At 39.5% G+C, this 17,668-nt stretch overlaps 1 protein-coding gene across 1 annotated transcript in view; it reads right to left on the minus strand.

Moving 5' to 3' along the window:
- Positions 1-422: 422 nt before the first annotated feature.
- LOC116329634 (cadherin-7-like) overlaps positions 423-17,668 on the minus strand; it is a 108,271-nt gene continuing 91,025 nt past the window's right edge. Inside the window, exons 11-12 of the mRNA XM_039617023.1 lie at positions 12,618-12,866; positions 423-2,292 (exon numbers count right to left, since the gene is read on the minus strand). Coding sequence (XP_039472957.1) covers positions 1,778-2,292; positions 12,618-12,866 — 764 coding nt within the window. The 3' untranslated portion in view covers positions 423-1,777. The remainder of the gene's footprint in view (positions 2,293-12,617; positions 12,867-17,668) is intronic.

Below are 17,668 nucleotides of genomic sequence, written 5' to 3' on the forward strand. Positions count from 1 at the left end.
TGTTATTTTGCCATTTATCCTATTCCACCTATAACGAATCGTCCTTTTACTTTACTGTTCAAGCTTTGCTAATTTACAAAAATAGCGCTCAAATGGCCAAACATGAACCTTGCAATCATCACACAAGCCTCCGTGGAGTGTGAATGCTTTGTCACTACAAGGCCTTTCAACTACTTAAAGGCACATCAAAAAATGTATGAAAAAATAAAGTTCTCTTTTCTCTTTCTTCCTCCTTCTTCTCCCCAGTTACTTGAGATCCCCAAATGCGTAGAGAATAAAGTCAAGATTTTTTAGTCATTAATTAGATGCTCTTTTGGATTTTAGTTTTCCTTTTTTAACCCAGAGTCTATATATTTGTACACATGTTCAGAAGGACTGAAAGAAAGTGCTTCGATCTTTTAAGGAACTGAATGTCAATTTTATTTTCAGCAAAAGATAAAAACATCATTTGGACAGTTCTGCCTCTTCAAAATAAATAAGAATACATATCAGTGTACATGTGGACACCTAGTTGTAACATAATTTGTTTAAGCTGGAAAAGAAAATTGGCACAAAATGATTATCATACAGTGTGTCCTTTCACCATCAATATTCAAACCACTGACATTATTTACTTCATTTCTGAAAGACAATATATGCTGGAATCTGCAAACTACAGAAGCAAAAGTCATTTACTTACAAACTGCAACTTCACCCAGGTTAGGACTGTCACTTCAGAAACATTTTTTTTTTCTTTTTTAGAGTCTAGGTGGTGTGAATTTGCAATCAAGCACAGCGAGGACAGATCCATCAGTGACAGTTTCTGGTGTAGCAAACATTCCCAGACCCAACCTGCCTTGTACAAAAGCAAAACAACTAAATCCTGACAGATTATACCTCAGAAATTATACATTTGACTTGGCAATAGAAAGGCTGAAGAAAAAACAGACTGAGACAAACACTACATTGCAACTTCTGCAAAATGTATTGTTAGGAGAAGAAGAGAAATGATGTTTTCCTGTTTCACCCAGTGGAGACATCAAAATGACGAGCATGTCATTCTTTTTATGATTTGCACAACTTATGTCTTCACATCATTTCCTTAGCACATCAAATACTTGTTTATACTTTATTATATGTGTGCAGTTGCACTTCATATACTGTTGAAGGATATTTCTGAGTCCGTGAATAATGTGGCTCCGAATTTCAGTGTTTATGAAAAACAGCCCCTCATCACCCTGCTCCCCAGTCCCAAAGATAGAAGAAGGAGAAGAAAAAAAACCCCATATAAACTGTCAAATTTCATATGAACAGTCAAGTGACTACTGATTAGCCGCTAGAGACACAGCCTTTCATGAGAAATTTTTATGTTTTTTTAGCACAAAGATAGCAAAGGAATGCTTCAAAGCAAGAGTGCTGGGCCGGTGCCCATCACAGGAATGAAAGGACAGGTGCCTCCCCGTAAAAATGCTCCAACATGTATGCATTCTGCAGTCAATGGTTGGACCCAAGCCCAAAATCTGAAACCTTTAATGTCTTTTGCACACAAGGTTTCCTCCTCAGTCAAGCCACTTTTGAAGTCCGTGTCAAAACTCACCATGGCACGCTTTTCAAAATCCATACAGGGAGGTAAACAAACCAAAAAAACCTTTGAAGTCAAAGTGTTTTTCTTTCAGTCTCTTGTGTTGTCTTTGAATCTTTTCCTCCAATGCACTAAGGCAGACAAAATCATTTTCTCTGACAATAAATTACTATTATTTTTTAGAGTCCCACAAATGTTAAGAAACACATTTAGTGGCTATGACAAGACAGTGGTGCTATCGCTGTTGCCGTACAGGTCGGCCAGCTTTTTGAAGCGTGGTCCCCAGTTGCTGAGATAGTCATAGTTCTGATCTGAGTCTGTACTTAGTGACTCCAGTGAGCTTAGCGACTCAGCTACAGAGCCGCTACCTTCAAAAGCATATGTCTGCAGAGAGTCGTACGGGGGAGCTGATGGGTCCACGTCGGCATCCTTCAGTCGCTCCCAAATAAACTCTCGAAACACCACATTGTCTGGTAGGGATTTATAGGGTGGGCGAGAAGCTGAGGGGTAATGAAAGAAAGTAGGGGTATCTGGTGTGACGTCTCGTCGTACGTTGGGGTCTCTGATGACATTGAGGTTACGCAGGGTCACCATGTCGAAGGCCTCTGTGTCCTCCTCGCCCCCTCCCTCATCGTCGTAACGGACGATGTTTTCTCTGATATCTCTTTCCTCTTCCAGAATCAGAGGTTCTTTTCTTCTCCGACGCATAGTCACAATTAGTAGAACCATGACTGCGAAGAAAAGCAGAAATCAGTCAATAATAAGTGACATTCTTTCCTTTCCAGTCAGCTGAAAAGATGCAAGAAGAGATGAAAAAAGTAATTTCCAGCTAAGAGTACTTGTACCTTAAGAGTTCATAACATAGAATAAGTGGGAAGCTTGCAGAGAGGCATGATGCAATTGAGTGTGTTGGCAAACAAGTAAGAGATACAAATTGTCATCTTACTGTAAGCGCTTGAATCGGATTGCATTCGACTGAAGTGCTCAAGACAATCATGACTAGACATGAGACACGAGATCATGAGAATCTACGCAGATATAAACTGTCTGAGGTAATTTAAATACATGCTAAAAGTAAATGAAACAAAACCAAAGCAAAACAAAGCAAAACACTTCTTTATAGCAACTGAACTAAATGGCTGAAAAAGGTCCCGAGAGTGAAAATTATTTATATATTTCCACAGCGTGGAAATATAGCAGTTAGCTTAAATAGATGATTGAAATTGTTCACTAAAAGTAATTGAAAATAAGTTTAGTAAATATCAAACTGTTCCAGTGATAAGCTAAAAGCAATGCAGCTAAATAGTTAACTAAAGTAACTGATTGAAAATGCTCTTAAAAGTTATTAATAAAGGTTCCAAATGGGTGATTAAAGTAATTAATAAATGTTTCAAGTAGTTAGCTAAATCTGATATTTAGCTGACATTAACTGAATGGGTAAACAGCTGCTGGGTAAAGTAACAATGGATGGAAACTGACAAACAATCAAGGTGTCCAAAAATGATGTATGAACATGTTACACATAATGGGTAACTGTTCAAATAGAGCACAAATGCAAACTTCATCACATACTCAACTTTCAGACCAACAACTGTATTGCATAATATTTACTATCCGTTTTGTTCGCTTACTCAAGTCAAAGTCAATGGGGACTGGAGCCTATTGCAGCTGTCATGGGCTGAAAGTTGGGGTACGACCTGGACAGGTTGATAGCCCATCACTCACATTCACACCCATGACCAATTTAGAGCCACCAATTAACTTCTCCTGCATGTCTTTAGACTCTGAGGGGAATCCAGATTACCCTTAGCAGGCCCATGTAGTGGATTCAAACCTGGAAGCTACTTGCTGTGATGAGACGGTGCTAACCACCATGCTGCCTATAAACTCAGTCAATAAATGAAAAATGCACACATTTGGTGGGTGATGTGTTTCCTCAGTGACTGGGTATTGATTCATTCAGGGCTTGTCGGAGCATGTCTGATAAAATAGCTTGGAAACCGCCGCCCTATCAATTCAATAGTAGTGCTTTGCAAATTCTATTAGTTACAAAGCTAAAACTGTTATGTAATATGCTGTATTTCGTTCCTCTGTGTTTTCCACCTCCTACGTTTTGCTTCAAGACTTGTACAAAACTCCACCAAACTGAAATCCTTGGTCCTCTGAGATCTTGCCAGAAGCCCTCCTCCAGCCCCTGTTCCCTCTCCCATACATTATTGCTGAAAATAACTCTACGCCCAAGCAAACTGGCAAATGTCTAATGATCCTCTATCCATCAATGTCAGGCTGGTGCCAGTGAAATATCGTTCCGTGGGCCCATATTTCTTTTCCTTCTCGGCATCAAGCTACTGCAGGCAACACAGAAAGAGGCCCTGGATCCAAATTCAAACACCACTTCACACCCTCTAATAAGGGAGCAAATGGAAGAGATGGAAGGCAGGAAAGTGTCACATGGAAACACTGCAGGAGATGAATGGACAGCTCTCTGTGGGCTTTTTGGTGACTGCGTGTACCCTATAACAAAAGCACTATGTAGTAGCATATACACCAGATTTTGTGAAATATTTGGACTAGTTCCTTCACTCAAACAATGCTACCAATATCCATGATACTTTTCAGCGCTTTGGGAAAGAATGCCAAACATTTCTGTGGAAGATTTTAAGCAACTCGAGTCGTTCTAAATTCTATTCAAATCAGCAAGGCTTCTCCAAAGTGAATTACAAAGTGGCACATTGAAATAGAATATTCTCAGTGCTTTCCAGCAAAGCTCTTTAGGTTTTAATGCCTAGAAGGCAGCCACGATGCATCACAGACTGGAAACGGGCCAACATCCAATCACAACCCAAAGGATGAGCAGGTGGATGGTCGGGCATACAAATAGTCAGTCTGTGTCAGGTACCAGGGGTCTTGTAAGAGATGATTTCCAGCCTAGGCAGTTTAACAAACACAACCGTGAAATGACAGGAGCCCCGCTCTTCATAGCACATGTACTGAAGATGTATACTAAATCACAAATAGACGAAAAGGAGATCAATTTAGTACTACAAAGGCTTTTGCTGTAATTGAATTGCTTAAATGATCTACCCCGCACAATCGATCGCGAACAAGGTGAGTTTTCGGTGCTGCCCTTTTCTTTCCAGCAGGCATCACTTTCTCATTAGAGTATTTTTCTATGCGCTGTGATTCTGGTGAAGCCGGGACTGATTATTTACTCATTTTGTCACCCACACACAATCTATGTCTCTTCGTTGCAATGTAATTTATGAGAGGTATTAATCAGCAGCTGTGAGGCTGTCTGACATGAGTGGAAGCTTAATGTTTAAATACTAATTAATGGTACACAGACAATTGTTAATGCCATTCATATTAAAAAAAAATGAAAAAGAAAAGAAAAGAAAAGAAAAAGCACCGCTTTTAAATTATTAAGCGCTCTGAAGACCCATTTTATTACTCTTACTATGAGTATTGATGTCCAACATGAAGACAATTTTCTGACAACTTTTAGCACTTTCTACTTTTCTGACCTCCTTTGTGTGCTTTTTTCACTTGCATGCACTAAATCAGGATTTAGAAACATACTGAGCTGGTACATCTCTCCAAGCTACATCTACATAGATCATATGTAGTGAACATCAGCAAAGTTTTTTTTTTATTTGTTTATTTTTTCTCACTCTAGTTAGTATAGTTAGTTAGCATATCATTTTTGTTTAGTATCAGTCGTTTCTATAAAGCCACTTAAAACCCTCTGCCAGACTGGGCAGTACACTATGTCAAGGTTTGGATGGACAGAGGCTCTACTGAAGTGATTAAAAGTCCACACAGCCAACCAATCCAAAATAACCACAAGAAGCATGAAGACCATCAGGATAACATATGGAGTACAAATGAGGGAACATAACAGAAAAATGAAATACGGGACTATAAATACACACAGAAGGCAGAACACTGGTGGACACAGGTAATGGCAGTTAGGAGGGAGGAAGAAAGAGGCAGGGAGTAATACAAAAGAAAACAACCCTTCAAAGTAAAAAAGAAAATAACCAAAAGACAACTAATAAGACAAGAAGACTACATGGAACAGACTGGGAAACACTGAGGAAGCCCACAAACACCATCCATCCATCCATCCATCCATCCAAGCTGGTATTGGATGAGAGGCTGGGTACACCCTGGACAGGTCACCAGTCTATCGCAGGGCCAACATAGAGAGACAGACAACCATTCAAACTCAAATTCACGCCTACGGCCAGTTTAGAATCTCCAATTAACCTAACCCCACGCACGTCTTTGGACTGTGGGAGGAAGCCGGAGTACTGATCCAGACACGGTGAGAACACCACCAGAATCAAAAACACGAGAACAGCAGCAAAGTCAAAACAGGAATCGATTCTCAGTAATATTAAAAATGGATTCCTGCATTCAAACTCCTGGCATCATAATGGCGTGTTGCCACAGGCTGGGTTCTTATTAAAAGTTATTAAACATTTTTCTTTTCAAAGATGAATTGGATAAACTAAAGAACATCATATTAAAACATGTGACTCAACTAAATCTCAGTCAAGCTCTTATGTAGGCATGAGAAATCACCAGCATCAGCTTTCTTAAGTGATGAGATAGCAACATATTCCAATCATGTCTAGGCTGGTCGCTGAAAGTTCCTTTATGGCTATGATCCGGAGACCAAACAGCAATCAGTGGACCCAAGACCTAAGCAGGACCCAGGACCAAGCATGGATGAGTCACCGTCTTAACATTCACGAGATTATTGCCAATTTGGTATCGAATCATTGTAAAGTCTCTAGTCAGAGTGCACTTTCAATGTGCAACTTTGCACCTCTAATATTTTAATGATTCAGAGTCAGTGAGCCTGTTCTTTTTTATTTTATGCCAAAAAGCACAGCAACGCCTGAAAAAGAATTGCTGTATGATATTACTATTGATTTCTTTTGTAAAATGGGGATTTTTGGTATTTTGTAACGCATCCACTGTCCTGAAAAATACCCCCATCAACATGAAAATGCAAGAAATGATGCCAAACACTGTTAAGAGCAACAGGTGGTGATAAAACCCAAACCATATAGAAATGTTCTTTAATCAGAAGCATACAAACTATATCATCGTGCACAGTCTGATGTCAAAAAAGGAGATAAAGGCACACGCAAGACAAAAACTTTCATCTTCAGTGAACTGAGATGGCCTTTATGCGTGGAAGGCCAGAACACATAGAAAAAGCTCTGTGCTACAAAATACCCTTGCACATGTAGACAGGGATTAAAACAGCATTTGACTGTTAGTGTGTGGGTTGTTGCAATGAGACTGAGGTAGGTTTGGATCTGACTTGGTAAAAATAAATAAATAATTCCAGTGTCTATACATAGTTTTGCAAAACAGAGAGCAAATCAAGTCTGAAGGATTTGACTTAAATGCCATCCACACACAGCTTCACTCACCGTGACCTTAAAGTTGGATATTTTTAATAATTTAAAATCAGAGATGAGCCCCAAAGTAAAGTTCTGAAGTAATCTGTTTTGTTGTCTCCAACCAAAACTCAAAAGCAACAACAAAAAAACACGGCCTCGCACTGCGGAAGCAGATGATTGGCAAACGACTGACACAATTAAGCGATTTTCAAAATAGCGCCTGATTGGGTTTCTGAAGGTGATATTTAATAGTGACAGACCTATGATTTCTAATTACAAGAACAAAGAACAGACAAGAAAGGAAAGGGACAGAAAATAACAGTGTCAAACCAACGAGGTGTCATACCGCTTCAGAAACATAACAGATGTCGCTCTCTTCTGGGGATGACATTGTCTGTAGAAGCAAATAGATTCTGCACAACTTGATAAAGAGCAGGGAAACTATCACAATCATCGAATACAAAACCTCCATTTGACTGGCCACATTTTATTATTTATCAGAGCTGCGATGTGTTTGCTAAACGCTTCAAATGGCTTTTATGTCGCCTGTGCTGTTTCTGATATTATCTGTCACACTGTTAACTGTGCATCTGTCCCGATTATGCGCCTGCGCTTATTTACTGTTTTATCAACATTTATGTATTTATTTGCGTCCTCTGTATCCTCCAAGCTGTTGCCACTTTTTCTCCAAACCCTTACAAGAGGTCTTTTCAGCTTTTGCCAAGCATAACGAAGACAAATTTGAAGTTAATTGACTTGCTCGGCTGAATAAAGGGCTAATTTCCTTTTCTTCTTTTTCTTTTCTTTTTTTCTTTTTTTGCATGTCACAAAGCGTTGTAATGATAGCAAACAACATTTCACAATTTTAACAGTCAAAGCCAACGCGGCCATTTTCAGGTCACAATGTGCACAGTCGAGCTGAAAGATCGTATCTGAGAAAGAAATCATCTGCTGTGTGAATGCAGACACATAAATAGAGACACAGACGGAAGACTTGCACAGGGGACACGGACTAAAATAAGAGACAGATGAGTAGACATGGTGATTTAAAGAATGAGTCTGATAAGAAATAGTCAGACAGAAATAACTGTCTGGAGATCTGGAGTGCTGCGTAATGTTCTAATTGGCCCTCTGGAGGACTGGGCAATATCTGACCTGTACTGGGAAAAAAAAAAACTGGATCTTAATGTGATAATGATCCTCTCAGTTATTTGGATACATCATCCAAAAAGGACTGTTTCATTAAAAAGATTCTAAATGACTTAAAAAAAAAAATGCTTGTGTTGAGATGTTTTCAGGAACATAACTGCAAGAAGCAGAGACCAGGCTCAGTAATTAAATCTAAAAATATCAGCCTATGATTAATGGCCACTTAGCTTATGAGCATGTAGTGCTAAAGCTAATGCACACAGCTCTGTGAGCTTTGAAAGCAGACCAGCAAAAACGGCGCATTTTCTTTAAGCTCCCGGACAAAACTGATGAATACTAAGACAAGTGGAGGAGTGACACTCCGAAGAGCTCTCCACACGCAACATGCATTGTAGTTTTTAGACCTGTCATGAGGACAGATAGCTAGAATCAGCGTTACTGGTGGAAGTGCGTGCTCCACTCACCTGATGAGAGAGAGAGAGAGCGATTGATGGAAGTAAAGACGGGGAGAGGGATGAAAAAAAGAAGAAGACATAAGACTAACGGCACCTGAGGATGACAGCAGGGAGACAGCTCCGGTCTTATTCCGGCTCATGTCTCGTCCACAACAATACAATCACACGCAATCACAGGCTCAATTGCTACCTGCAGATTGAAAAAGATCTTGATGGAACACTATCAAGGAAGATCAGAATAAAGGATTGGGCAACGTGGGCACGCATGGGCTGTTAATACGAGGGAAACTAGAGGTCTCTGGTGGGGGCGGATGGGACAAACAGACACAAAGAGGAAACAGCGAAAAGGACAGAGGCCAGTTGAGCAAAACAGACTGATGGGTAAAGCTATGGAGCTAAGGACACAGTCACATTCACACAAACACAGAAACTTGGAGGTATATTAAACTGTAGGCCATTAGTTCCATGCCCATGGCCTGAGGACATGTTGTGTAGAATAGAGCCAGCTTTCATTAGAGGTGCCACGCTCAGGGTTGCACTGCTATGTATTTCCCCCTGTTGCTCTTTTGAAGTTTTCATTTATCAAAGAAAGTGCTCTCTGTCGCAGTGAAAAGAAGGCAGACCTCAAGGGGACTAGGATGATAAGCAAAGTTTGACCCCATCAAAGATCTCATTTCAGTTATTGTATATGCTGTTTAGATCCACCTCGGCTTTCAATGAAGATCATCTAAGCGTTAAACTATGACTCTGCCCTGATGGGGTAACGCTTTATCTGTGGGTTTTATGAGCAACGATGCAGCCAGGAGCTGACGGCTCACTGCTGCATCATCTATAAGAGTATGCTAATGAATTCTCATTTACAAGTGTCTTTACTAATATCTTAACATACGGTGTTACAGAAAAACAGTAACAGAGTGCCCTTGAAATGCAGTATTCCATACAGTACTTATCTGTATGACCTCCTTGTATTATTATTAGGTTAATAAAATACACTGACATGTATCTGGGGGAAGCTGTAATAAGAGCTCTCTAAAAAATGATCTAAAATCTAAAATCTCATCACTGACTCAGTCTGCCTTCAGGCACTGCTTTCTCTCAATAAAAAATGCACATTATTACACTGGATTCTTTTTTCTTTAACGTAAATGCAAGAGTGCTGGGCTGTAGCAAAAATGACACACACACACATATATATATATATATATATATATTGTTCCGGGGATCTGCTGGAGCCACTCGCCCAGCTTGGGGGTCATTGCACCAAGTGCTTTGCTGGGACCACTGTTACCTTCACCCTCCACATCTTTGTGAGCTCTTCTCCGAGCCCTTGGTACTTGGTACAATATATCCATTTCACAATAAAGACTATAACAATTAAATCAGAAAGGCAACAGTGTTTGTTTTGTGTTCAATCAAGTGATTGCATTGACATTCATTTTTTTTAAACAGATGTTTAAGCAAGTTTTTCTTTGGCAAATTAAACCTATTTCGCGAAAGCCGGACGAGGTAAATCAAGGTGATCTTTTATCTTTTCTTAACTTTAGTAAAACACCAACAAGAAGAATTTTACCATATGATGAGCACAAAAACCATTACACTAACTCTAGCCAACTGATCCTGTTGGCAGGATTTCAGTTGTATTTCACTTGTAAACATCCAGGCCACTATTCAGAGCTGACCGACCGAGGTCACGTGTATTTACCAAAGAGCAAATATGAGAGGCAGATATCTCCCCCAGGTTTGACCTCTGCAAGACCTGAAGATGCAACTCTATTTTAGCAAGGAATCTCTTGCACACTCAGCTGCCTGGAGAATGCATAACAAGCACGGTCTAAATGTGGTGTAAATGCTGAGGTGAGCTGTGGTTCTCACATAGTGCACGACTGTAAAGCTACATTACCACCACTTAATTCTGTACTTACTCCTGAACTGCAAGGTTTAAAGTTAGCTTAAGTATATCCCCACTGCAACTTAACAGACAAATGGAGCTAAGCTTGTATGCTGTTCAGCCAGACAACTAGGAAGAAATGCTTAAGTCTACAGAAACTCTCAGCTTCCTGCCCACTCTTGATTTGCTAAGGGGCTTAATTATCATAGGAGTTGACAAGGTCAGAGGTGGGGGAGGGTTTATTTTACTTACAAGCAGCCAGGCTTTTTAGCAATTTTTGGTGGTCTTGAGCAATACTTTTCTAGGCTTTCTGAAATTTTTTCAAAGTTCTTCTTTGGACAATCGCTGCTTTTTTCATTCATTTACAGTCCAGTCATTATAAAAGCCAAGCATAAAAAAAGAGCATCTAACTCAAAGGAGGAACCAATGTTGTGTCTACACATAACAGTCACCTTTTTAAATTGGGTCTTTAGGCAGCTTGTTGCAAAAGCAGTAATTTGCTACAGTGAGTCTACCAAAAATGCCAAAGATAGCACAGTTTGACAGGTATAATATGTGTGTGTAGGTACACGTAAGTTCTTTATGCTCTTGTGATGCTGTTGAGAAAAAGATGCTCAAAAGATATATAGATATATACATATATATACAAATGTTAGTGAAAGAAATGACACTATGGCCATGCAAGCCTTTTTACTGATGTAATCTCACAGCTATAACATTATCAGATCACACTCATATACATGTTATAGTGCTGCTGCTTCTTCAGTGCTTATTTGCTTACTGGGTTTTCACACATCTTCTGTAATATTATAGACCAAAGAATTAGTTGATGAATAGGCTGCAGTCTTACTCAGATACAAACAATCTTATAAGGAGAATTCAAGATGCCCGTGTGGAGCCATAACAATGTTTTTATCGTGCTTTCTTCTGCTGTTTTCTTGCATTCACTGATTTGGCTTGTTTGTCATTCGTCATATTTGCAATTAGGGCGAAGCAGCTTGGCAACAAACACACAATTCAAGCTGAAGTTTACAGCTCAGGGACCGCTGTTCTTTGTTGAGATTCAGGGTATAACTGCTTCACTTCACCAAGTTAAATATTTGCTGCTTGTGGTAAACTCTACAATGACAGCCGATGTCTTGGCTCTGTTCAGTCACTGTTTGTGCAACATCAGTAGCCATTAGGTGCTGAGGCTGTCTAGAGATCTGCTTTTGGACAGAGTTTTAGCATTTCCTGTATGATTTTCTGCTATGCTGTATGCTGCACCCATCTGCCCGTAATTGCATTAGTATCGATTTGGCTTTAATTTTAAATTCTCATAAAGAGCTGAGGTCATTTTTGTATGATTGGTTCTTAATTGCAGGAATCTGAGGGCATGAAGCACTTGCTTAAGTAGGTCAGTGAGCAATGGTGCAAGGTACTGTACAAAATCTTTAGCTGCTAGTGCTATAGCCACATTATGGAAAACAGCAGTTGAAGACCAGCAGCACGACTAAAATGATTGCAGTGCTGCTAGTGACAGCATTGCCTCTGAAATGGTTAGTTCAAAAATAGGGAATGGGTCTGTAACCACTCACAGTTGGTTGCCGTCTTCAAAGCAACTTAGGGTAATAAGATAGTAACAAAACAGAGTCAGACTTAATGGGGTAAAGTTGGCAATTGCATAGAATCTGTTATTGATAATATGAAAAAAAACTTCTTGCTTGTTGCAAATCTGCAGCCATCTACACACACAGAAATTGGCATTCAACATTCAACAGAAATTTACGTAAACTACTTACATTCAGTCAGAGCCAGAACATCGAAAGATTTAAAATGAAATTCCAACACAAATAGCGATATGGTTGTGCAGTTAGGTGATTTGACTGTAAAGTTAGTGTAAAATGTTTTAAAATATCCAAATTGCATGTCCCCCCAACCAAAAAAACCCTAAAAACAATCCAAAACAAACCAAAAAAATAACCCAGGTTGTAGAAGTACAGCGTCTTTCACCCCTGCAATAAAGACAGTCCACTCTGGGCTCTCCAACCAATCCCATGAGCCACCAAAGAAAAAGAAGAGGAAACAAACAAACACACACATACCCACACAAGCTGCTGTTGACCGGACTTGCATCTGTGACACTAAGGTCATACAGGGCTTACCCAGAAGTGTGATGATGCAGCCCAAAATAGCCAGGAGGGCACCCGTGCTGAGGCCAGTTGCTGTATAGGCCACAGCTCCACAAGACAAGGCCACTCCGTCAGAGTCACAGTCACACACTCGAACTGAGAGTGTATTTGTGCTGCTGAGAGCAGGACTTCCACTGTCCACAATCAACACAGGGAGTCGATACACAGGCTGCTCCCGTCTCCTGAAGCCACCTCGCTTTGTCAATATGGATGCTGTGTTGTCTGCAAAGTAGAGTTAAAGCATGAAAGCATCATATCACTTGTAAGAGAAGACATGGGAAGCTTTATTTAATCTGCATATCAAGTTTATTGGCTTCAAATGAACAATGAACTGCAAATATATGACTAGCAGGGGCTTAACTTCTATCTTATAATGATTGGTGTGCTTTGGTTGTGCAGTTTGAAATGATTTTACAGTATTAAAAGCAGCAATGCCAACAGATGGTGTCATTAACACAATTCATTATATGACACGCTGTGGCGTCTCTCCCTGCTCTGACCACCTGTTGGCTAATAACAACTTTGGTTTGATGGTAAAATCTTATATGAAATCTCAGCACATGAAAGAGAAAGAGGCGGCTAGAAGAGAACAATGTGCCATTACATCAACTCAAAAAAGCCATTTCATGACAGCTATATCAATAGATTGAAATGCACTTTCAAATTTTAGCAATGCATGATTGAAATGTAGATTTTTTTTGCCTTGAAGGACAACTCCATTGTTTGTCTGGGGGGTATTCAGATTGCTTTCAGAAGCCCAAGAACAAGGTGAAAATGAAAATACAGAGGAGTTCTCTTGCAAATGTGACATTAGTAAAATCAGGGGAGAAAAGTCTCCTCGTGGATGAATAAAAAACACACAGCTGGTTAGTAACAACTGTGATGGGTTGCAAAAAAAAACCACTTAAAAAGCTGAATAAATATGTTCTGCTACTAAATGTGAAACATGTGGCTGTGCCTGGTATTTGTCCTCAAGGGACATCTGTGTGCAGGAAGGTGGAAAACACATATGAATAAAGTGCAAATGTTATGCCAGTATTTGATTACTGAACATGCTGTCCCACCCCTGATCATTAAACATGCTGCTACAACAGTCTCCACTCCTAGATTTTGGAAGCTAACTGCAGGCATTTGGTGCCATTCAGCCATGAATAAATAAATAAATAAGTAAACATGAGTACAGTCTGATTTTGACCAGTGTGGATTCACAGTCTGTGCTCTAGTAAGGTGTTGAATGGGGTTAGGGCAAGCCGGTCAGGATCCTCCACAACATTCTGGAAAAACCATCTCTTTGTGCGCTGGGAAACTGACATGTTGAAAAATGACAGGACCTGTTCCATATCCCTGAGTATTTTACTTGGCACACCTGAACACTAGAGCCAAAAGAAACAAGTGTTTTTTCAACTCATATTTTAGTCTTTTAGTGTTTGACAGCAATAACACACATTGTTCGTACAACTGATAAACTACTTGTAAACGTACTTCCTGTTAGAACTGGAAGTTCTAGTGATGTATTACCCGAAATTCCACAACAGTGCCATTTGTCATGTTTTCTTTTACTAAAAAAAATCACTGATGTCTTGTGCCTTTAATACATAGAGTTAGAACTGAGCCAAAATGGCTTGCAGCTAACCTCAGGTATGTGGGCTTTAATCAGCGGACAAGTCAACTATTGCATTGGCTGCACATATCAAACATGTTTGAAAGAAATAGTTAATAAAACATCAGGCAGCAACTGATCTTTATATATCACAAATTTGATTTTATCTGCTGATTCAACTCACCCACTGGAGAAGACTGCTGCTCAGCTTACTCCAGTCATATTCATGAATATGTTTGTCCCACTTTTGATGACATTTTATTAACCAGTAGTGCTGTTGTTCTCTTACTTTTTCTATAACACCGTCCATTGTAGAATGAAACAGTTACCACTTTAGTTTAGAACTAGAGGTCTTTATGAGTTTTTTGTCTTTTGTCCTGTCTCACTCTCCTTACCCCCAACTGGTCGCAGCAGATGGCTGCCTGATTCTGCCTGAGGTTTCTTCCTGTTGAAAGAGTGTTTTTCGTTCCCACTGTTACCAAATGCTTGCTCATACACTGTAAAAAAAAATTGCTGCGACAACCCAAAAACTCAAGGCAACCGACTGCATTTACGTTTTTAGGTTCTGATGGATAACTTATAATTTCAAGTTTAGGAGAAAAGTTGCTTCAATTAATGTTTTTGTGTTTACAAGACTAATAACTGTGCTTTTTCTTAACTCATATTTTATTGTTTTACCAATGTAATTCCTAAAGTTTACACAACATATATTTTTGTGTTTAGGAAATTGATTGGCAAAACAAAAAATATATGTTGTGTAAACTTTAGGAATTACATTGGTAAAACAATAAAATATGAGTTAAGAAAAGCACAGTTATTAGTCTTGTAAACACAAAAACATTAATTGAAGCAACTTTTCTCCTAAACTTGAAATTATAAGTTATCCATCAGAACCTAAAAACGTAAATGCAGTCGGTTGCCTTGAGTTTCTGGGTTTTCGCAACAATTTTTTTTTACAGTGTAGGGGGTCGATTGATTGCAGGGGTTTTTGCTGTAGGGTCAATATAAACACCTTGAGGCAACTTTTGTTGTGATTTTGTGCTATATAAATTGAGTTGAATTGAACTGAACTAAATTGAATGAGAATATTAGGCGGTCCAAGTAACCAAACAGTGCTGTTAAACTGCACAGACTCCGATCGACGCTGACAGCAGCATGACATGCTATCATTAGTTTCTTTTGAACTTTTTTAAGTTCAAAAGAAACTAATCCCAGAAATATTTTGTTAATAAGCTTCAAAGACTCATAACTGAAAGTTCTTCTTTCATCTCTTAGGCCACAATACTTAATTTTATATATATTTTTTTTATTTTGGCCATCTTGACAGTAGGTAGACAAATTGATCGCTTCTCGAGGTGGTGTGAGGTGAACCACCTGCAGCTGAATGTGGCCAAAACAAAGGAGCGGGTGGTGGACTTTGGCAGAAACAGATCCCGACCCTCCCCTGTCTGCATTGGTGGGACTGATGTCGAAATAGTCACATCCTACAAGTATCTAGGAGTTCATCTGGATCACAAGCTGTAGTGGTCTGCCAACATGAACGCTCCCTACAAAAAGGGTCTGAGCCAGCTTTAATTTCTACGAAGGCTCAGATCCTTCAATGTATGCAGCAGGCTGCTCTATATGTTCTGTCAGTCTTTTGTTGTGAGCCCCATCTCCTTTGCTGTGGCATGCTGGGGTGCATGCATCCAAAGCAAAGGACGCAAACAGACTGAACAAACTCATCAGGAAGGTGTTTGCTGTTGGCATGAAGCTCGCCACCCTGGAGGAGGTGATCAGTGACAGAATTCTGGCAATCATGGACAATAACTCCCACCCCCTCCATAACACACTATACAATCTGAAGAGCAGCTTCAGCAACAGGTTCCTTCAACCTCGCTGTCTGGGGGAACGTTACAGGAGGTCGTTCCTTCCCGCTGCTATCAGGCTCTTTACTTCATCCACTTGGGTCAGATCCACACATGTGGACCAGTATTAATCACACCTCAATGCACCCTGTCACTTTTGTACACCACGACATATTTACACACATACTTGTACTTTTATATTTATATGTATATTTTTGTTTATACCTATAGCTCTATATTTATCTATTTATCTTTATATGTATCTATCATACCTCTGTTTCGATATGAGCGCTTGTTGTTTTTTATATATTTGCTGCTATGACAACTCAATTTCCCTCTGGGACTAATAAAGTTTCTCTGATTCTGAAAAGAATCAGTTTTACATTTGTGAATTAAGCTGTAAAAGGGTATTATTTTTCTAAGGTTGCTTCTTTAAAAATTTATTTAAATAGACCTTAAATTGTATAACTGCGCAAACAAAATAACATTTCCTTGCATTGATTATTGTGTTTTCTTTGTTTAATTTCCATTGATTTGCATTTCCTTCGTTATGACGTACTAAATCATTAAAGCTCATACAGAATTCAATAAGAGTCATTTGGGTACCGTGGAAAAAAACACATATTTGCGTGCTAATACACATTACACTGGACACCACTGAACATAATATGTTGTTGTTGCAACATTTGTAAATGTGTCCATACAGTGCATTCAGTATACTCAACATACTGAATATGAGGTTAATAGAATACCTCCTCCGAGAACCTTTTTCTATTCAAGCTGCCCTTAGTCTGCTAAGGTGTTACTAAAACAACAAGTACATGATGTAACACGTGCCTGCACTCAGAAGGATTACTGTGGCACAACCTGGTTGCTGCTGCTGTTCTTTATACAAACTACCATGGCTGCCTGAGCTGAGCTCCCACACATGTGAACAAAACACTCGACAAAGGGCATCACCTCAGAATGTACATCAGCTCAGCACATGCTATGTTTTTCAAAGCAGTGGGAATTCATGTAAGTAAGTAATGATGGAGTCAGACACAGTTCTCACATCTTTAAAAATGTATGCAAATTACCACTTAGGTTTTTCTATAGGAACAACTAATTTTCTACATCCACCCACTGTTTTGCTTGTAGGTGGATAACAAATCATTATGACACAAAGACAGTGTTCACCTTGTGTGTTTGATTTAAAGTTATTCCTTGATCCAGCACATAGACACCTCGCACTAAGTTGAACAAAGTTATAGCAAGACTGAGTTCTCACTCGGATGTGCTCCAGTTACAGAGGAAGTTTGTTTCTGGATTTAGTTTTGATGAACAATTACCAAGAAAAAAAGTAGAGGGGGCATTGTCATAGCAGAATAATGGTTTCATTTGGCAGTGCTGGGCATGCCGGCGGCCACCAGTTACTCTGTACTATTTTTTTTCCTGAGTCAGATTGCAGAGTGTATTATAGCCAGATACAGGGCAGATATAGGGAGCTGAGTGAGCAATGGCTAAAGTGTCAATTGCATTGCTGCCAGGCTCAGTTGGAAGGAATAAACAACAAACAGACCATACCTAACTTGAGC

Source organism: Oreochromis aureus, linkage group 9, assembly GCF_013358895.1.
Source record: "Oreochromis aureus strain Israel breed Guangdong linkage group 9, ZZ_aureus, whole genome shotgun sequence".
In the NCBI taxonomy this organism is placed as follows: Eukaryota; Metazoa; Chordata; class Actinopteri; order Cichliformes; family Cichlidae; genus Oreochromis; species Oreochromis aureus.